Source organism: Hippocampus zosterae, chromosome 13 (genome assembly GCF_025434085.1).
Source record: "Hippocampus zosterae strain Florida chromosome 13, ASM2543408v3, whole genome shotgun sequence".
Classification (NCBI taxonomy): domain Eukaryota; kingdom Metazoa; phylum Chordata; class Actinopteri; order Syngnathiformes; family Syngnathidae; genus Hippocampus; species Hippocampus zosterae.
Window position 1 is genome coordinate 7,206,996 of NC_067463.1, and position 22,770 is coordinate 7,229,765.

Sequence of the window (22,770 nt, forward strand, 5' to 3'; positions counted from 1 at the left end):
AGCACCAAGAAAAAGCAAGGTTAGCCAGGCGGCCGTAAAGTGAGGGATTGAAACAGTCTCAGACATGCACACACACACGCACACGCACACGCACGCACACACACGCACACACGTAGAAGCGAATTCATCAATTTCAGCCATCCCCACCAAATATTTTTGTATCGAGGTGTCAAAATGAATCGATTCATCGTCAACTAATTGCTCATCAAATTCAAATGGACTATTTTTATCAAGTATCGGCAATAGCTATTTTTGAAGTAAAAACTGTCCAAATCCTCCCATTTCAGTCCCTCGACAGTCATTCTCTGACTTCAGTTGCCCTTCATCAAAGCAGGTTGATTATCTTTCGGGCTTTTGCAAACATCACAAGACACTGCTCGATTCAAATAAAGACTTTTAATTAGTAACGCAGTCAACATGAGGATTCTAAACTGTATCACAGGCTTCTGTTCGAGAATCGTGGGAATGAGAAATGTTTGTTTGGTTACATATTGACATTGGTGGTCTGTAGTATTTATTGCATCGCATTCGAGGACAGCCCGCCGGGGAAATGAAAAGAAGATGACCTGCGGTTTTAACTGGCCATTCTTTAGTTGTCTCTTTTCTGTTGTTGAAGTGGCAGGATGTTCATGGTGTTGCACTTGCAAGCTGACTGACTCACTTTGCTCCATTTGAACAATGGCTTCTGACAGCATCGTCAGACTGCCTGATTTACCTGAGATTGACTCCCCAAAACATCGTTTGATATATTTGATACTTTCATTGGAATACGGATTCAGTTATTGCTTTGAGTTGTTAAAAAGCATATGGGAAGGATAGACAGTAAATATCAATGACATAAATTTTCAAAAATGGTTCACCCTTTTTTTCAAAGCCGCGGACTATTTTTACGTTGTATATGTTGAAGGGAACCCGATCTACTCAATAGATTTCACCGAGGTGCATTGTTTTACTGTATATTTTGTCTCATCCTCTTAGAGTAGTATAAGTGTAAATATTTAAGCACCTTATTTTTTAGTTTTTTTTTATGGAGGACTCATGCCCTCGAGCGTCTGTCAAAAATCATCAACAGAAAAAACTAAACGACGTCGTTATCCATGCATTCATGCACACTTTTTAATCTGGTATGCTGATGACGTTCCCTCAATATGTCATTGTGGCTCGTGTCATGTAGCAGTGGAAGAGTACTAAAAACAAGTGTTTAAAAAAAAATCCCCTTGAGTCCATCAGAAGGAAGATGGAATATTTTGGCGATTCAGAAGCGAGGGATGAATATTTAAAATAGGGCATGACTCTGCGTGGGTCGATGGGGGTCATTTCTTGCCTGCTGGTGCCGCTGGTGGTGATGTCGAGGCAATGGGAGGCTAGCGCAGTCAGACCGTGACACTTAGCTGTCGGCGTGCGGCATTAATGAGCGTGGCGACATGCACAAACACTCGCCTCGTTCTCGCACTCGCATGCGGTATTCTCATGCCAGTGAGGCAAATGATCACCTTCTCCTCAAAAAAAAAAATCTCATCGTGTTTTTCTCGTTTTGACTGACTTAAAAATTCTGACACTTTTGGGCTGTCTAATTCACCTCCAGATGTCCATTCATTCATTCATTCATTCATTTTCCGAACCGCTTTTATCCTCACTAGGGTCGCGGGGGTGCTGGAGCCTATCCCAGCTGTCTTTGGGCAGTAGGCGGGGGACACCCTGAACTGGTTGCCAGCCAATCGCAGGGCACACATTGACGAACAACCATTCGCGCCCACACTCACATCTAGGGACAATTTTGAGTGTTCAAACAGCCTGCCATGCATGTTTTTGGAATGTGGGAGGAAACCGGAGTGCCCGGAGAAAACCCACGCAGGCACGGGGAGAACATGCAAACTCCACACAGGGAGGCCGGAGCCGGAATCGAACCCACGACCTCAGCACTGTGAGGTCTACACGCTAACCACTGGACCACCGAGCCGCCTCCAGATGTCCAATGATGAGCAAATGTATTGGACTGGTATCCCCCCATCATTTATTCAGGAACGGGGCCCATTTTACATAAAAATAATTTAAAAAAAGACGGCGCACCACTAAACAAAAGTAAAAGCACTGTATCTATCTAAAACAAAAAAAACCATATGGTACAATTAGAAAAAAAATATTTAACATACAATGCTTCATAAAGGATAATGCACTCTACACTTTATGATTTTATATATATGTATATATATATATATATATATATATATATATATATATATATATATATATTGTGCTGAATGATTACGGTGTGGGTAATGGTCCGTAAAATATGGTACTCCCAAAATGACTTTCTCAGTGTGGAATGCGGGCCATGAATATTTGAACATAAAGCTAGTATTCCATGAATGCCAACAGGTTAATACACAGGTTGTCGTATGATACTTGACATTTTTTCACTATACATATATCACTGCCATAGAGAGTTGAACAAAATGATCTGGAACGGATTAATGGCATTTCCATTCTTTTCAATGGAGAAGCGTGATTTAGACACATCCCTCTGCTCTCTAGGTCCTTCCAGAGTTTTGTTAAGACTTAAAACCCACAGATGCTCACACATGCACGCACATGAATGCGCGTACGCACGCATGCACGCACACATACACGCGGGATCACTGCCTGACTCTACATGGTGTGTAGAGTGACTGACAGATTTAATAGAACAAATTGTAATCCAAGAGAATCCATTCAAAGCTGGATTACACTCTAATCTGGATGGAATCACCAAACATCTCTCCCTCTCTCTCTCTCCCTCTCTCTTTATCCATCTCTATCTCTTCTCTGCCCTAAAGCTGCACCAATCCTTTTACTAGCCCTGTTATTCTTATCTTTCCCATCCTTGATTTAATTTGGGATTTTTGTGCCTTCCGACCAAATATCAAGCGCACACACACACACACACACACACGCACACACAGATATATGCAAACATCACGCACGTCTAACTTTCAATCAGCTGTGATTACACTGATGACAGAATTGTAACATTGCAACGATGCGTCACTACCTCTTTGGTGCCAAATTACACATACTGTCTCACGCACACACATGCACACACACTTACACGAGGACACACTGTGTTCTTTCCAACCATCCTCACGAGAGTTGTGGTTCGCACTCGATTGCTTTGAGGAGCGATGAGCGGTTTTCCAGAGCAAATGCAAAGAATGCAGTTTAGAAGGCCTTCTGACGGATATACAATGAAAGCTGCTGTCACATTTATACCACACACCGATCCGCCTCGTAGTGATCACAAACTCCCTTGTTTAGGCAAGGCAGCTTTATTTATCGAGTGCAATTCATACACATGGTAGCTCAATGGGTTTCACATAATTAAAAGTACATTTTAAAAGCATTTACAAGCAAAATAACTGGAGACATTGAAATACAAAGTACAGAAATATAAGGTTGCTTCCTAAAAGTAAAAGAAGGACATACAGCACAAGATAGAGATTTAGGAACATTTCTTTTAACAATGCTTTAAATCATAGGTCTGGGGATGAATATAAATATATTGACTAAGTTGTTCTAATTGATAAAGTCTATAAATAAACATGAAAAAAACCATCATCGGTATGGGCCAAAAGCGTAGTTTTATTTAACCTGGATGTAAAAGCATTTACACTCAGGTACTGACTTCAGTTCTGGTGGCGCTTTTTTGTGTTTCGCAAAACGGCTAAATACTGCTTCACCATGTTTGCTTTTGAAGTCTGGGCTCCACTAAATGACCACAGGCTGCAGACCTCAAAGCCCTGTTGGGTTTAAGATTTAAGATATCCTTTATTTGTCCCACACTGGGGAAATTTACAGCCTACAGCAGCAAGAATGTGGGTAGAAAGAAGAAAAAAACAAACAAACACCGTTCAATTAAGTGCAATACGAATACAAAATGGATAAATCGCAGTGCAATTTACAATTGTTTTTCACGTCATTTAATTATTATTATTATTGTTATTATTTTTATTCAGCAGCCTGACAGCAGTCGGTAAGAACGAGCGTCGGTATCTTTCTTTCTTGCAGCGCGGATGTAACAGTCTCTGGCTGAAGGAGCTACCTAGTGCTGTTGTTTAAAGGTTTCGAACCAACGCAACATTTATGCTAATTTCATTAGCGTGTGATCACCTTTTGGCAGCTGATATCACCAAGGCCAAATTGTGTGGATGTTTTCAAATATTATGTTTAATTGGACCATTTAGTTGGATTTTTCAGAGGCACACTTTTCATGTATTTGTATAAACGGAAACCGAGGAGACTGTGAAGTCATTAGCATTCAATGCTAGCACGAGCTAGCAAGCCGTCGACTGGCAAGTCTCATCGCTCTGGTGTTATTATCAAAGGTTGAGTGTTTTTATGAGGTTGCTACGCTTTCGCAGGACGGCAGCCGACCACATGGCGTTTCTCATTCGCTTAAAGAGCATTCCAATATATTTTGATGAAACTTCTGGACTCTCCTTGTCGCGTCTTTGCAGGGAGCCGTTCGAGCTGGCACAGCTTGCACACGCAGGCGGAATTAAAAGCAAAATAACTTTTGCCTGCCATAATCTCAGCGTATAATGAAGTGCAAAATGTTTCCGCGTAAAAGGAGAGTTGGGCGAATGAGGGATTGTGCGCTCCCGACGAGATGAAATAATATTTCCCCAGAGGGAGACGCTGTTAGAGAGAAGAGACAGGAGGGAATATCACACATCCATATGGCATTTTGCTTCTCCTTCGCTTCCACCATCTTTTACTCCGGCGAGACGACGACCATCTGCAATACTCCCCTCGACACGCACTGTCTGCCTCAGCCGAGCACTTTTATTCACCTCCTTTCACCCTCCCTCGGGATTCTGTCCGCCTCCCTCCGTCCAAGCTAACAGGCTGTCACCTTTAGCGTGTTACTCGGGGTCCCTGTCGCCGTTTCACTCGGCCACCGATGTCTGCTTGTCTGACCTCTTAATGACCACCCTGCAATGAGTTCAACTGCCGCAGGGCCTTTTTTTTTCTTTTCTTTTTTTTTTAATCACAACACCTTGTACTACATGTTGGCCTTTGCACGATAACAATGTCCTGTGTATATGTGCGATGAAGATATCCAGTATTCCTGCCATCTCTAAAAAAATTCAACAATTTGAAAATAAAACATACTCAGGACAAATGGAACTTAAAAGTAACACAAAAACTCGGATGCCCAAAAAAAATAAATAATTTGTAATTGTTAACGCAGCAGATTCAAGAGCCCATTACAGTCCAGTTTGTGGCAGACTTTTTCGTTTTAGTCTGGATGAAGAGGTGTAAAATTGCGATACTTCCTTGCAAATTTCAGACAGTCATTCAAACATGCTTCATGATGACAACGCATGACAGACATTGCTGCAGGGCCCAAAATCCCGACATATTGTACACATGACAGCAACACACAGAAGCTAATGAGTTGACACTAACGCAACAAAGCTAACTTTAGCCTGAAGTTAGCTCGCAGCCCTTTCTTGCCAGGATTTGTATTAGGATTGAATATGAGATTTATCACAAGCAGACTGTCGAGTAAGTTTTTGTAGTATGTACTGTATATGTTAAGAGAACTTGAAACTTAACCAGAGATGGGCATTCCGTCCTCGGGACGGAATGGTCCATGTGTCCGTTTTGGACGGACGCCCATTTTTGGGATAGAGGATGGAGTATGGGAATTTTTTTTTTTTAATGATGGAATAGACCCAGTGTATGTGTACCTAAAACCTGGCTCCCACCTATTGGTGATTGATGATATTACAGCTGAAATCTTGAATCCACCTCTGCGCATATTTGCAGTTTGGCACCTATGGATTCACATTTTCGGAGATTATTTTCTTTTCTTTTTTTTTCTTTTTGCAATGTCTTTTCAAAATTAGCATTTTTTGCCTAACATGTTTATCAGCATTTTCTGAAGAATATTTTTGTTTTGTTTAAAAAAAATAATAATAAAATGCTTATCTTTTGGCTTATTACGTGGCTTGTATTTTAGTGTTCGCTAACAATGGATTTACTATGATGAGAGTTGGGCACAGATTCATTTGACTTCTCTTCATTTCTATGGGGAGATGACATTCAACGTTAACAAACTTCAGTTCTTCGTGTTCTTTTTGTCGTCACTCGTCTTATCTTCCCCAGGAGTGACTCAACCTGTACTCTTAAAAGTTAAAAGCGCACTAGTGGGTGTCAGTGACAAGGTGCTGGCATGTTTAAGTCAATGTGAGCGTGAGATGGTGTGTGAGTATCAGCGTGTGATAATGTGTGTGTGTGCGTGTCATGATTTCGCTGCTTTTATTGCACCCGAATGTCTTATTCCCTGTGACAGCGGGATATGATTCTTTGGCTCTCGTGAGTCTCCGAAAGAAGGAGGAGGAATAAAGAGCAGAGAGTCAATTACTAGCTTTTTGGTCCTTCGCTTCAAAGGAGAGATGAAAGGCGCTCCTCACCTCCATCTGCATTCACTCCCCCCAACCACCACCTCCTCCCCCCTCCAACCCAAACCCCCTCACAATCCCTCACGTTCTGACGCTCACATCCCCATCCAACTCCTGTCACAGTTGGCCTCTTTAATTTGTACTTCCTCCTTCTGACTGATTGCAAATCTGCATATTCACATAGTGCCGTGGCCAATCCAATGACGTTCACACGTGCGTGTGCGCGCTCACGCGTGCGTTTGTGTCTGTGTGTGTGCGTCCCACTTCTTTCCATACTAATTCTGCTGAGCACATTATCCACATTTCAAACTGTGATAAGAATCCTATTGAGTCTTTTTTTTTCTATTATGAGGCCATTTGGGTCATAAATCATGGTCTTCCTTGCTCCTTTTCAGACACACACACATCATCATCATAATCTCCCACTCGCGCATTTATTTTACCAGTGGGGACATAAATCACTCTTTAGGCACACGAAGTGTACAATATTTCATGTTATCACTGTAGCACATGTGTAGTCTCCTTTCTGCAATTCATCATTACTGCCCTGAAGAGCGAGGAATAGTTTGTAGGAGAGGGGGGCGGGAGAGATTGGAAGTGGGGGGTGCTCAAGCGTATTTGTTGATGATGGAACAATGGTACAAATATAAATGTGGCGAGCCCCCCTAAATCTGCAAGGAGTTGATCCCCGCTCAAACCAAAACAGCAAATATGTGAGTTTTACAGTGAATAAGGGAAGACAGGTTAAAAATAAAAATGCATGCTAATTTTGAACCGCGGCATTGGCTGTAATTCACCTCAGAGTCAGACTATCACCACACAGATGTCAAAGAAGTTAGCATATATTTCATCTTATGATGTTGCAATGTGCAACTGTCAGAATTTTCTCGGAAACGACTCGGCACACAGGAAAATTGTCTTCAATATCGGCGGAAGCGGACCTCTGAGAGCGAACGACGGTTGTTGCTCCGCGATCACACTCAAAGTCCCGTCTCCGCGTGTTTGACATTTTATTGTAACATATGCAAAATACAAGAAAAACACTGCCCCCGATATTTGCATGCCGCACCCCCGGTCCGGCCCTCGGTAGTGATTGGTTACCTGTTTTTCAAACTTGAACCATCAGTACATTGGCGCCTTTTCCGTCTGGTCTACATTGAATGAACATGTTGCAGACTTTGCGGATGGCCAATGTCTGGGCGCGACGGGTGTTCTCAACTCGTCTTTTGTTGCTCAACCGCTGTTCCCGAATTATTCATTCCCCTTTTGTGACTGAGTTTCGCTTTCTCCCCTGTGGTTGCCCACCTGTATTGACGTGCTAATTGTGGACTTCAACAGCCCTCCGGCCATATGGCCGGCGCCTTTGTGTGCAGGCATTTGTGGGTGCTGGATATGCACCCAAACGCTTCGATGTGCCCAAATAAATGAAACTTTAAACATGATACAATTATGCTCCTAGATTCCTCTAACAGCTACACAAGAGGAAATTGAAGAAAATTCTATTTCATTATATCAGTTCAAAAAAAAAGAATATTTATACAGTATATTGTATCTCTGTTGAAATTTCGACCATAATTTCATGTCATTTATTAACGATAAAATCATCAAATATTTCACAGTCTGAAGAGATTATTTTGAAGAAGAGCTTTTTAAATTCATACATACATACGTACATCTTCCGAACCGCTTGATCCTCACTAGGGTCGCGGGGGGTGCTGGAGCCCATCCCAGCTGTCTCCGGGCAGTAGGCGGGGGACACCCTGAATCGGTTGCCAGCCAATCGCAAGGCTTTTTAAATTGAATTACGGAAATAAAGTTTTCCATGATATTCCAATTTATTGAGAAGTACCTGGACGTCCCATCCTTCCAAAGAGCCAATATGAGCGGCACCTGACTTGACCTGTTCTTTGTACAGCAATAATATAGTGGCATATACAGTCTATATCTGTGTGAACCACTATCATCTTTCTATGGCAGATTTGGAGTCAGAAGTTGGTGCTCCAGACATTGTGATCGGACCGAAAGACACAACAGTGGTGGCAGGGACCAAAGCCATCCTGGAGTGCATCGCTAATGCCAGGTATATTTGATCTAATATTAATCTATTAATAGATATATGATATGATATGCCATGTGACGTGATATTATAAGATAAGAAAACCTTTATTTGTTTCACAATGCTTTATTTGGTTGAAGCTATATGATTTACTGTATACTGGCTGCTACATTTTTTTACACCTGCACAATTTGATCAATAATAATCATGATATTTTAGCACTGGAAAGGACGGAGAGCCTCTACGTTCTGGTATATTACCCGTAACGTAATTTGCAGTGCACCCACTTTAGCGCATTCGTGGCATCAGTCTTACAATGAGTGGTGGTTTTATTGTTCAATCCCGCAACCAAAATGAGAGCTGTTATTCCGAACGCGTGACAAATGCATAAGGCATAACAATTTCACCATGCAGGCCAACCCATGAAGTTGCTCTTATTCTTACAACGAGCCCATGTTATTTTTATATCAAACAAGAACCGTTTTGCGGCTTGGCCCATTTTTTAAAAGATGTATTTCATCAGTGTGAGGATGCTGGCTGACTGTGTTCAAATCAACAGGTGATAAGCTGCACACACACTCCCAAAGCGCACTTGAGTGTTTGTCGAGGGTTTTTGCCGGATTGGCTTATTGAGCCGCTGTCTGTCTGGCTCATGTGCATCTTGACAACGCTTTTGCCAAGATGCACAGAGCAAGTCGAGACACTCACTGATAGATGTGATGCATATCCACCGTTGTAGCGTAGCTGAAGCTGTTCAAACCATTGTGAACACAAGGGTCAGTTTATAATTGACCTCATGACATAAAAATGGGAATTGCATTGCACTCATGTAATCATAACATAATATATAAGAAAATATAATATATCATTTTTCAAATGTAATTCATGAAAAAATATGACCACTGTTCGGGTGGTAACATTGGGTCAAATAATATTTTGTACTATTTTTACATTAATTTGAAAAGGTATGATAATTTAAAAAAGCACATATTTAGAGACGAAAAGCAATTCAATTCAACTTTTATAGAGCATGAACAACAACTGTGCCCCAAAAATGAAAAAAAAAAAAGATTGTCTTGAATACTGGTGTCCAAGTCAAGGTCCGGGGGCCAGATCCGGCCCGCCACATCATTTTATGTGGCCCACGAAAGCAAATTATCGGTGTCAAATTTCATGATCCTTTTTTAAATCTGTACCAAAATGTCAACTTGTCATACGTAATCAAGAACAGTGACATTTCCCAATAATTTTCTGACCCTGTTTACACTCCGTTGAGCAATAACTGAACAAATACTTGACTGATTTAAAAGCTGGTGAGCCATCATTTTTTTGATGGCTCACTTCAAAGTGGCCCACAGCAGATACTGTATGAGTTTGACATCCCTCGTCTAGACATATTCCTGTCTAATTAAAATATAAGAACACTGGCATTTGTCACACAGGAGGTCCAGAGTTTGATTCCCTCTTGTTACACAGTCCAACATGTGTATTCATTGATAGGAGAAAAGAACAAGCCTGAAGTCTCCGCTGACCGTTACAAGTTGCTGGAAGGCTCAAATTGCGATCTCACGATCATAGCACGCATGGCGTTATTTGCATTTGCTGCCGGAGCTCAAATTTGAATTGTAAACAAGCAACTGTAGTTTTCTGACAGACATGAGTTTATCTGTTCAAGCATACAGAAGGATTATGTCCTATTTAGTCATCTCTCTTGCTTCTCTTGACAACACCCCAGCGCCGACTCTTGTCCCTCGCTCGTAGCATCAAAGACAAACCACGAAAGTTCAATAGCGCTGATGTTCTCCGCTAAAACAATAAGAGGGTGGAAAGTACGCATAAAGGAAACGACAGATCTGATGTAATCATTTGGCACGCACAACAACGAGCGGCAATATTGTTCGTCAAAAAAATTTCACGGCTAATTGTCGGTAAAAAGGTTTAGAATTCAAATGAACACTAAATGGTGACCAAAAAAAATAAAGGTCCGTACGTACAAATAAAGAGCAAAGTTATAGCGGAGAAGTTGTCACACGCTAGCACCTCTTTTGAAGCCTTTGAATGCTGCCTCTTTAATCACAAAATGTTAGCGGGATAAGTGTTAGCATGATAGGCATTAGCACCCCTCTTACAGGTCTCTGATGCTGGTTAATTAACAATGAACACAATAAACGTTTCATTTTATTGAGTTAAATTAGTCCTTCTGTTGTTATCATGAAGTCCATTTGAGGCAGAGTCATGAATATTGAAGCCCCCGCCAACTACCGGTAATTGTGGCAATGCTGTCTTAAAGGGGGAATTAAGGAGAGGATTTATGTGTTTTGCGATGCTAATTTTATGAAAATTTGTAATCACTGCTAACAATATTTTTTTTCACGGATTCGGAATCTAAAAATGAAACAAAGCGGACGTGAGGTGCACTTTCATGAATGAAAAGAATCCTGTCATAGAAAAAAAATAAACATCTCGGGTGCAAGGGGTGCGACAGAGCCATTGTTTAGTCCTCGTGGATTCCAACTTTAAAGTCTCAAATTTTTCACCAAGCCTGATGTTTGTGCAAAATATTGTGAGTTTATGTTCATGCTTACGCCCCCACTCCCCCCCCCCCCAAAAAAAATGAATCATTGCAAATACGAAAAATAATTTCTTCAGAACCCAGAGCGACCTGGCAGCTTTCGCTACTCTGGCCCTAAAAGTCCAATTTAACCGAGAGTACTTCTCTGATCTGCAGCTGCGTCATGCAGACAATCTGGGATTCCGCTGTCATTCTCCCTGTCACGAGTCATTTGCTGCCTCATTGATACGTTTACTATCCTTTCCTTTCTTCTCTGTCACTTCATCCTCTTCTCCTCCCCCGTCCTTTTTTTCCCTCCTCCTCAGAGATGTGGACAGCCTTCTGGTAGTGTGGAAACGCGATGGGCGTCACTTGGCCACTGGGCGTCGGCTGTTGATTCCCGCCCCAACCTCCTTGGATGGTGGGGAATATGTTTGTGAAGCGTTGCTAGGCAACACCACCTCCGAAGCTGCTGAGGCCAGGGCACGCCTCACTGTGATTGGTGAGTGTACGCTCAGCAAACATAACATGCAACATAAGCTGCTGTGTGTGTGTGTCATAAAATGTTAAATTGACACTTTTTTTTTTAAAGATTTCCACAGTGTTGGACTCGATCTACAAAAAAAATAAAATAAAAACCAACAATGACAAACCACTGAATTGTGAATTCCCTGTGAGACTAAAATCATTCTAATAGATCAAATTATAACTTATGGCTGGAAATTGCAAATGTGCACACTGAGAGAATTGAATGTCCATCAATAAAGTGTGTGTGTGTGTGTGTGTGTGTGTGTGTGTGTGTGTGTGTGCGTGTGCGTGAGAACGCGAGTGAATTTCAGAGTTAAACGTAATTGCAAAAAAACACCATGGACACATACGCTTGTTTATCTGCCAACTAAATTAGTTTTTTTTTCTCCGCAGAGCCACAAATCAATAAAACAAAGCAAACAAAAAACCTAAAGGCACACAGTCACACAGGAACACTGTCGCAGACGGTGGCCATCCTGGATATTTGTGTGGAAATAGAAAACAACAGACCCTGGCAGCTAATGCTTGATTGATGAAATGCTCCCTCCTACCCGCATGTCAGCGACTTTCTTTTTTTTTTTTTTCAGAGCGTGGGAGCGCTTTAATGCAAAGAGAGAACGCTAGTGATACCGATAGAATTCTCACAAGTCACAAAGGACCTGCCGGAGTGTACTAGCCCATTTCATAATAGGCTAGTACACTCCGGCTCATCAAGATGGTTGATCCACATTTCATGCACAAGTCAACTCAATGTGCTTCACACTCTCACAACTACATTTAAAAGCATTCACAAACAAACCATAGAAAGCATTCAAAAATAGAGAAACAAAATAATAGCCTAGAACAAGGACTAAGATGTAGATTTCTAACACGACTAAAAGAAAATGCAGTGAAATGGATTCTTAAATTTTTTAAACGACCTTGGCCATCGTTTTGAGGGGAGAAAAAAAAATCCTCAATTTTAATCTGGATTTAAAAGCATTTATGCTTTGGGCTGACTTCATTTCAGTTGGCATCTTATTGTGCGTGCAGTATAACGGGTAAATGCTGACTCACCGTGTTTACGTTGTACTCTGTGCTTCACTAATTAACCCGAATCAGCAGACCTCAGAGCCCTACTGGGTTTCTATTAAAGAAGCATATCTTTAAAGCGCTACATCTCACAGAAAGTAATGTAAATCCAATTAATCCGTTCCGCACATGCACAAATATTCAAAGGAAAAAAAACATGGATCTCCACACAGCTGGGATAGACTTCAGCACGCCCGCGACTCTCGTGAGGATGAGCACTTTGATTAACTAATGTGTGTTTTTTTTTTAATTTTCATCTATCTGTTATAGATTGTGTAGCTGATGCCCGATATGGTCTGTATGATTTTAAAATATGTAGCCATTCAGAGGTGTTTGATGCTCACTGTTCCCATGTTTAAGAACAAACTACATCCGACGTCAACTCCACTTGTCCGCAGAGCTCAGAATCTGTCTGCCTGTGCACCCCGATCATCTTCACCAAAATTGTTTACGACCAGCCGCATCAGTGTTGAGATGCGGTCTTTTCAAATTTAATTTAGACTGACTTTATCCTATATTATTGTCACTCCGCTGAGCGAGTCTCCCGGAGCACACCCTCGGCCAACTTGGCGGGGAACCGGTCTCCCGAATTGGCAAAAAAAACAACAACAAAAAAACTGCTGCGCTGAAAATCAGGACGCACCGGCATCTGCGCCGCAGTGCAGGTGCACTGTTTATGAAAATGTAAGTCCTCGGTGTCGCTCACTTCTGTGAGGAAGTGCTGCACCTCATAAAACGGCAACGTTGTACCGTATTCATCTCACAACAGAAATACCAAGAAACAGAGATCGTGTTTCCGCACACCGCCTTTCTTTTTTTCACAGATCTTATTCATCATGTAGTAATGACAAGTCATAATGCGTGTTCTTACAAATGTGACAAAAAAGTATGCACGGTATATCCCACACCCGCCACACCCCCTTCGAGGCCAAGTGGGCTGTTGCTTTGTTTCGAATACGCACTCAGTAGACCTCATGAGTGCAGTGAAATTAATTTCCAGATAGAACTGCGCATGTGTGGCAGGTGGGAAGTGTGTGCGTGCGTGTGCCTCAGAAGTCTTCATTATTCAGTCACATTTCTACTCTGCCCACTAATCGGAATATGTATGACACGGGGAGCCGGTTGTGTTGCGTTGCCACCGCGAACAACAAAAGAGCTGTTGTTGTTTCCCCCGCTGCTTTACCGCCACACAAGCGGGACGCCGGCAGAAGCGCCCCTGAAACCCAAACTAGCAAAAGAAGTCAAAAACATGTTTTGCTTGGTGTGCACGCGCACGTGTGTGCGTTTTGGTCCTTGAAACTCACCTGATTCAAGGCAATCAAAACGTTTGCTTTATCAGTGTCCCACCACCAAGCTCGTATTTTTGTTTTTTTACCGTGGAGCTTTTGTTTTTCTTCACAGCACGCATCTCCAGTCCAAAATCACACGCAAACTCCCAACTGTGCTTAATAAATCCACGAGCCGGGGCCTGGTGCGCCTTAAAGGCAAAGCACAAAGCACGACTTAAAAGCCAGCGTCGTCAAATAGAATAAATGTTGAAGCCGCGAGTTCCCTGTACACCATCATAAACTTACACTTTCTTTGTGTGCATTGCTCAGATTCCGCACAATTGAAGAGGACTTTTTGATGTATTTTTCTTTCAAAGATATTCAAATGGCGTTCCGCGCATCTTCTTTCAACTGCGGAGTTTAGCGGTGACGAAAGCGGGCGTAGGCTTGCAAGCGAGTGTTGGAGGGCCACGATGAAAAGGGGACAAACTCGGCGGGGGTGAAAAAAAAAAGTTGTACAACTATGACAGGAAGGTCATAGTGTTAAAGAGGGGGGGGGGGGGAGAAAATAGCAGACTGCGTTCTACTTTGGCAATGTGCGAAATGTTCATGTTTTGCGTTTTCTCTCCAGAGCCGCCTTCTTTGACCGCTCAACCCCAGTGGAAGATCTTCGCTCAAATTGACAAAAATGTGGAAATTCCCTGCTTGGCCACAGGTACGTTTCTATGAGCAGATATGGGTATTTGTCACCCCCCACTTTTCCCCAAGTGTTCCCCTAAACCAGGGGTCCTTAACCACAGACCGGCGGTTGGGCTTATTTGGTGCCGGGCTGCACAGAAAGAATAAATAATTTGCATTCCTTCCGTTTTATTCATTTTGGAATCTGAAAGATGTTTTATTTTGAAAAATTACTGGATTCTCTTAACTCAGTCTACACTATGTCACTCTTGACTCAGGCGAATTCGCGCTTCTCGGTCATATTACAGGTTACCACACAAAAAAAACGAACGTCTTTGAAAAGTTTTTTTCTGGAAGGGGAAAAGGCCCAGCCGGGAGATAGAAGAGGAGCCAAGAAAGAGAAGGCTACATTTAATAGACAGTATCAGGAGTCCTGTTAGTTCAAATACGGCTTTATCTCAATGGAAGATTCACACACACCAAGCCTACTCTGCATAATAAGCGGCGACGATGAGTCGTATTTTTCAGGGACTTTTTATTTGCGCTGTATCTTATTTTGAAGACATGTTTAACCCTCGTAGTCCACCGTTTGCGATAAATGCAAAATTATGTCTTTGAATCAAAGGCAAAGGCATTCGGAAAAACACGAGAGAGCTGAAACGTATGGGGGGGGTTCTAAAATGGCTGAAATTTCATGACATCACCGGCTGATAATTCTCAGGCATAGCAGCATAATAAAAAAGTTTTTGATTCCGTAATCTTCACAATTTACATATTTTGCACCATAGAGACCCATTATAATTCATATTTTTGAATGCATCGTAAACCTAATGTGTAAACATGCATTTCACGCGATTATTACGTCAATCGCTTTGTTTTCGCTTGGACAGACGTATGCATGCCACATTGTTGGGTTGAGGTCATTGCAATTGTGCAACTTTTAGGTGGCGCCAGAGGATCGCAAATGAGTTTGCCTTTTTGCAGGAGGCTTCAAACCAATGCATTTTGCAATGAACACGTCCGGTCGGGATTGTTAGTAGGGCTTGGTTGGGACCTCCAGACACAATTTTTTTTTCCTTTTGCAAAAAATAAAGAATAAAAAATCACAAAGAACTAATAAAAACTATATATGTATGGATAGCACAGATGCCTCTGAACATTTTGAGTGTTTGAAAAAAAAAAGAATGTTTGTATAACATCAAATTTTCCAAAATTGTAAAAAGCGTAACTTAGGGTTTTTTTGTTTCGAAGGAACTAAGGGTTAAACTTTACCTTTGTGATGCGGTGCACCCAATATATGAAAACACTTTTAAAATAGGCCATCTATTGAAGATGCACCTTATAATCCAAAGTGCGTTCCAGTGTAGAAAATTCGGGAATATTTTCTCGATTTTTCATGCATTTCAATGGGTGAAGATGAGTTCTTTGACTTGCACACTTGCTCACAGAACAAACTTTTCTCAGGTACCGCTGTATCTCAACAACGTTCCTCATTTTGTTTGTGTGGGGGTGTAGGGGTGTGCGTGTGTGTGTGAGAACACTAAAAATGCATTTCGCAGCAAGTCACCAAAGCCCATTGTTCATGACAGCTGCTAGAAAGTGGATTACGTGGACAAGGTAGGGGTGGACAAAGCTTAAAAAAAAGAAAAAAAACAAGAGAAAAAGTCTCACATTCTTGCATCTGTCACATGACATGACGGTGAGCAAGTTTGGCGTCCCTCGTCGATTGAGCGTCTGCGATATTAAATAGGCCGAAGCACCTCGTTGGGTGAGGGCAGAGCAGAGCGACGGAGGCTCGGAGGGAGAAGTGACAAGCAAAGAGGGACGAAGTGTACTTGACGCGTGTTTTTTGCGCAAAGTTTGACCGCGACACATTGAGGAGAAAATCTGGAATTCTTTCCATGGCGTATCCTCACGCGCATACTTCATACTTGACTAATGACTATGGAGAACTAATGGTCATTACATTCGCCCCGTGCCCGTCACATTTGACATGCGTGTCAGGTAGGCTGGCGCTTCTACTGTAGATATTTGCCGCTATCATTTATTCAGAATGTTTTTCAGCTGCCCCCGACATCCAGACAGGGGCTGCAATCAATATATTATTAGCAGTCATTATGTCCCCATACATATTAATAGCAGCAGAGGGCAGGAAAAATGGGTCAGTTGGGGAGGGGGTTTGCACAGCTTGCAGAGGTCAAATGTGTGTGTTTTTTTGAGGGTTTTTTTTAAAACTGTGTCCCAATTGGATTCACTGTATTGTTTGTGTGCAGAACACAGGTCAAAGTTAGACGTGAAGCACGTGTGCATTTTTCACGTCGGGAAATGTACTTGAGATCTCAACACAGGTCAAAAATATATTATTATTATCCCGGCCTCAAATTTTACAAAGTTTGGACACGTTGATGGGAATACAATGTTATCTAGTGTGTCGGAGACACATTTGTTGATTAGTCAATTACATTATTTAATTAATGTAATTAAATTAATTAACCCGATTAAATAATTTAATTAATTGAGTGGCATTATTTATTATTACCATCCCAGAAATGTATTGAGAAGCACTGCAGGAAACAAATTTATTTTGATTGTATTAGATGATTTACCAATGAACTGCAGGCAGTTTGCAGACAGTTTGACAGATTTTAGACACTTTTTTTCAATGAATCAATCAATCAGTCACATTCTATTTACAAAGCTGTTTTCATATGTAAAATGTTTTTTTTTCCCCCTCATCATCAACAAATGACCTGGCCCACCTGCCCATTAAAAAAAATAATAAAAAACTTCAAAGCTATCATTTGTGTTATTCCACACTACACATGCGTGTGCAGGTGTGCCTCCACCCAGGATGGAGTGGTACAAGGACGCCGTGCCTCTGTCCAAGCTGGCCAACCCTCGCTACAAGATCAGCAGCGCCACGGGCCTGACGGTGCGGCGGGTGCAACCGGGGGACGGCGGGATATTCCAGTGCTTCGCCCGCAACGTCGCCGGAGAGACGCAGGCCCACACGCAGCTTCTCGTCTCCAGTGAGTCCTTCCGACGATGCTGTCATCTCACACTCCCGTCCCCGTTCCGACACCACCGGTTCCGCATGGTTAACGAGAGCTAGCTTTGGATTTCTCATTTCCGCATGCAGTGTAATGTTTGGACCTCGCTTTCGCCTGGATGTTCCCCCGATTGTGTCTGTGTCTTATTGTCACTCTCTGTAGACTGCAGCGAATGTCTGAAAATCTTTCAGCATCAATTCCCTTTGCGCTCCCCTCCGCATTATCATCAGAACTCCACGACGGCAGCTTGCGATGTTCCTCCCGTGTCTTCTTTGCTCTCTCGCTCCGTTTCAGATGTGCCTCCCAACTTCACCGTGCGTCCATCTGACAAAACCGTAACCGAAGGGAACACAGCCTTCTTTATATGCCAGACAAGTGGTGCCCCAAAGCCTGCCGTCACCTGGAGGAAAGGTAACATGTACGCAAAGATGTAGACACGCCCCAACTGGAGGTCTGAAATCGAAGTCCCGAATGTGACCGAACCGGTTAAATATAGTCAGTCGGCGACTCATCCCATACACGTGGCGATTGACCCTCGCAGACAAAGATGCAGCAGAAAAACTGCAAGCCCTGGTGTTCTTACCAAGAAACGGCGTTTTGAAGCACAACATGTACCGTTCTCTGTGTTGTAGGCTCGCAGGTGTTAGCAAGCGGTTCCGTGCAGGTACCTCGGTTCAAACTCTTGCAATCAGGCAGCCTGCAGGTTCAGCCCGTCACGTTCCAGGATTCGGGAGAGTACACCTGCATCGCTTCCAACTCGGAGAGGAGCATCAATGCCACGGCCAAGCTCACTGTCTGGAGTAAGACGGCGACTTGTTTGGGGGGTTTTCTTGGCACATTTCTTGAAATTTCCATGAGGATTCATGAGAATTAAGTGACCGTTTTAGCACCAGTCACATGACATGCTGGCTTTATCATAGTTTTATCAAAGTTAATTTTGTATGTTTTGTTCAATGCTTTTGATGAAAATTGAACCTACTTGGCAGAGGTAAAAAAAAAAATATATATATATATATGTACTGAACGTCAATTGGTCCTTTGCCTTTGCCAAGCATTTGGCTCACCTTCACAGCAGCCTAAATGTCGTCTTATTTATTGATAAGAGGGGAGAAATGGTTTCTTCCATCGGCCTTGACAAAGTTGAGTGGAAATACAGCAAAATCTTTTTTATTTTTTTAATATAATAACGAATTCGAGGGGCGTGACGTCCTTGGCGGAGGCGCAACCGCGTGAAATCCTTCAATATGTATCCGTTGCAGATGCGGAACACTAATTAAGCCGTCGCTGTCGGGTGGCATTAGTTCAGCATAGCAAACAGCCGCTCGCGATTGCCGATCGATGTCGCCGGCAGATGAGATGGCCAATAAATCATGTGATTGGCCGGGCAGGAGGACGAATGAGTGAGTGGCCGCTAAACGTATCGATTGGCTCATTTTTACATTTATTCTGCCAGCTTCACATTAAATACTGCAGGATTCGATTAGGCCCGCGGCCTGCGGGGATGCTCGCCGTCAGTGCTTCTTTGCCGAGTGATTCATCTAAATCGCCGGCGTCCACAATGAATGAGCCGCTGACGATCTGGCCCGTGTGCACATTTTTATTCCCTTTTCATCGGTGGAATTGAATACGATGCACTCAGCACTTTTGAGACAACGAAACCTCTGTCGTCAGAGGTGTCTGTTTAGAGCAGATAAAGCGCGTCCTTGTTCCGTTGTGCTCCACCAGTTCCCCGACTTCAACGGTGACTAATTGATTTTTTTTTCACCAGTCAGGGGCAGTCTTGCGTGCATGTTTCAAATAACACGGCATCATGTTCGACAAATCTACTTCGAGCCTTTTGACGTTTGTCACTCGAGCTTCTCAAACATTTTACACCAAGCGCCACCAATTCAAAAAAAAAAAGAAAAACTCTTCAGCTACAACCAATATTCTAATATTGTAGCGTAGTGGATACAAGTGTTCATTCAAAATAAGCCGGAGGCTTTATTTCTAAACAGTATATCTAATTTCAGCGTAACATGATGAGAAGATTAACAATGCGCCATTATATATATGTAAAAGAAATCTACCTTAAGTGTGATTAAATATAAATGTATTGTACATGAAAGTTAAATAAACTTCACCTAAAAAAACAAACAGCTTCAAGATTAAAAAACAAAACAATGTATTTAACATGAGCTTATTAGATATGACTGAACTGCACTAGGCAGTGATTATTTTCCAGTACTATGAGTGAAATCAGTTCAAGCAAAAAGGTCGGTCAAGGTACTTGGAAAGCTAAGATTTTTTTTTTTTTTGAGATCGCAAAATATTTGACACACCACTGTATTAGTCAACCCCGCGGTCGACTGGTTTGCGCGTCGTCTTGACAGTGCAGAGGTGCAGGGTTCGATCCCAGCTCCGGGGTTCCTGTCTGGAGTTTGCATGCTCTCCCTGTGCTGGCGTGGGTTTTCTCCGGGTACTCCAATTTCCTCCCACATTCCAAAACACATGCATGGCAGGTTAATGAGCACTCAAAATTGTCCCGAAGTGTGAATGTGAGTGTGGATGGTTATTTGTCTCTGTGTGCCCTGCAATTGGCTGGCGACCAGTTCAGGGTGCCCCCTGCTTACTGCCCGAAGACAGCTTGGATAGGCTCCAGCACCATCCTTGTGAGGATAAAGCGGATCGGAAAATGGATGAATGGATGTATTACAGTATTGTTTCACTCCCAACACTAATCACTGTGTTGCCTTCCAGGTCGTACGCTCATCTCTGTGCCCCCATCTGACCTGCGTGTCATCAAAGGCACCACAGCTTTTTTGGCCTGCAATGCCACACATGACCCCAGAGTCAATGTCAGGTACTCGCTTGTTAGTTTGAGAGTGGAAGCTTCTTACCCATCCCTTCCCTATGCAGCAGTCTTTTAAATTAATCCACTCATCCCTGTTGCAGCTTCAAGTGGGAGCGAGGCAATGCGCCCATCCTGACCAGCAGCGGGGGGCGTGTCTCTGTACGCCAGGGCTCCCTCACCATTGGCCAGACCTGGTCAGGTGACATCGGCGATTACACTTGCACTGTGATCTCGCAGGCCGGCAACGATTCCCACTCTGCACGCCTGGAAGTTATGTAAGTGGAAGACACTCAGCTTTAATCACAATATCATATATTGTTTAATGGGGAATAACGTTATTTTTACATTACTACTAGCAGTGAAGAACTGGCCCTCGCAAATAATTGGGGCACGACTAATATAACAATTTGTAAATTCCTGTCTTTCGTTTCCATAAGGGCTGCAACTGATGATTATTTTAGTAGTCAATTAATCTCGATTATTTTGCTGATTAATTGATGACTTGTATCCTTACAAATTCTTTAATTTCCATTCCTTCATTCACAAACACGATATTTTCTCAAATTGACACTGCATAAAATACTAAACCATGCATAATTATTAATCAGTGACATCTGTCCAAAAAAAAAAAATCAGCAAAAATGTTGATTATTGTTTTCCAAAGTAAAACTGGTGTCGCAAATGCCTTATTTTGGAAAAAAATTGGAGGATGACAGAAATCTGAGAATACTGCATTTACTGATGAGAGGCTGAAATTCCGAGTATTTTGACAATTTTAACTTTATTCATTCATTCATTCATTCATCTTCCGAGCCGCTTGATCCTCACTAGGGTCGCGGGGGGTGCTGGAGCCCATCCCAGCCGTCTCCGGGCAGTAGGCGGGGGACACCCTGAATCGGTTGCCAGCCAATCGCAGGGCACACAGAGACGAACAACCATCCACGCCCACACTCACACCTAGGGACAATTTAGAGTGTTCAATCAGCCTGCCACGCATGTTTTTGGAATGTGGGAGGAAACCGGAGCACCCGGAGAAAACCCACGCAGGCCCGGGGAGAACATGCAAACTCCACACAGGGAGGCCGGAGCTGGAATCAGCCTGCCACGCATGTTTTTGGAATGTGGGAGGAAACCGGAGCACCCGGAGAAAACCCACGCAGGCCCGGGGAGAACATGCAAACTCCACACAGGGAGGCCGGAGCTGGAATCGAACCCTGTGAAGCCGACGTGCTAACCACTGGACTACCGGGCCGCCAATTTTAACTTTAGTCTCGAAACAATCCATCGATGATCGAAAATAATCTGCTCTGCGCTTCCTGCCTGAAGTGAGCTTGTAATTGAAGACTCAGATTGTTCAATTGTTTGAAAGTGTGAATGCTCTGCCTGTATGTGGCCTGCGATTGGCTGGCGAACAGGCCGAGGTTTTCCAAGCCTCTCACCCACAGTCACCAAAGACAAGCTCCAGCTCACCCACATCCCTAATTATGGCGACGCCATCATTCGGCAATTACGCTAATGCGATTTAAGTCAGCAGTGGCTCAAATATATATTTGAAGTGTTTCGCTTAGTTTAATTTGTCATCGCTTTTTAATAATTGCTTCATGAGCAAAAGTGCGGCCAAGTAGGTTCCAAATGAGGCACTAATATTAAATCACGTCACATGCATATTTCACCCACCAACCCTCATTAAAGCCGCTGTGAGCGAATGCTCGCAGGTAGGGGCCATTATATATTAATATGCACTTGTGTGATGTATTTATAAACGATACTTATGCTATATTAATAAAAATCGCAGGGCAAGAGAGCGAGCGGGGGGGGGGCGGGAACTTGGTCCGCATTGTTCGCAGCCATTGCGAGCGGCGAGGTTACGTGTCAGTTGAAGTGTCTCCGTGTTTACGCCTATGAAAGAAAAAAAAACGGATGGTAAATTACGGATTTGGTGCGCGCGCGCGTGTCTGCGCGCATGCGAGAGTGACATTCTCGTTAGCTCGCTATCATCGGGTCACGGAGGCGAACAGACGCTGCCGGCTGAGGAGACAGACCAATTACCAGCAGGTTATTGGTTCAACTCTCACAAGGCCCATCCATGTGTTTGTCACTCTTGGGTTGTGCACGCGTGTGTGTGTGCGCGCGCATGTGTGCGTGGCCTCAGCGGAGGGAAGCGCTCCAACATTTTTCTATGCTCATCCATTAATTAATGCAGTCATGTCAGCTCTGAGAAGAAAACATCAATCTCATTTCCCCTCGTCCTCCTTTCTCTTCCTCGCGTCCTGTCGGAGCGTCGCCACC

The 22,770-nt window shown here is 43.1% G+C and overlaps 1 protein-coding gene across 2 annotated transcripts in view; it reads left to right on the forward strand.

The window, feature by feature from the left end:
• sdk1b (sidekick cell adhesion molecule 1b) overlaps positions 1 to 22,770 on the forward strand; it is a 237,723-nt gene that overhangs the window by 132,519 nt on the left and 82,434 nt on the right. For both annotated transcript variants that reach the window (XM_052084701.1, XM_052084702.1), the window contains 8 exons: positions 8,424 to 8,526; positions 11,380 to 11,555; positions 14,552 to 14,635; positions 17,433 to 17,627; positions 17,943 to 18,059; positions 18,281 to 18,448; positions 20,388 to 20,490; positions 20,583 to 20,756. In XM_052084701.1, coding sequence (XP_051940661.1) covers positions 8,424 to 8,526; positions 11,380 to 11,555; positions 14,552 to 14,635; positions 17,433 to 17,627; positions 17,943 to 18,059; positions 18,281 to 18,448; positions 20,388 to 20,490; positions 20,583 to 20,756 — 1,120 coding nt within the window. The remainder of the gene's footprint in view (positions 1 to 8,423; positions 8,527 to 11,379; positions 11,556 to 14,551; positions 14,636 to 17,432; positions 17,628 to 17,942; positions 18,060 to 18,280; positions 18,449 to 20,387; positions 20,491 to 20,582; positions 20,757 to 22,770) is intronic.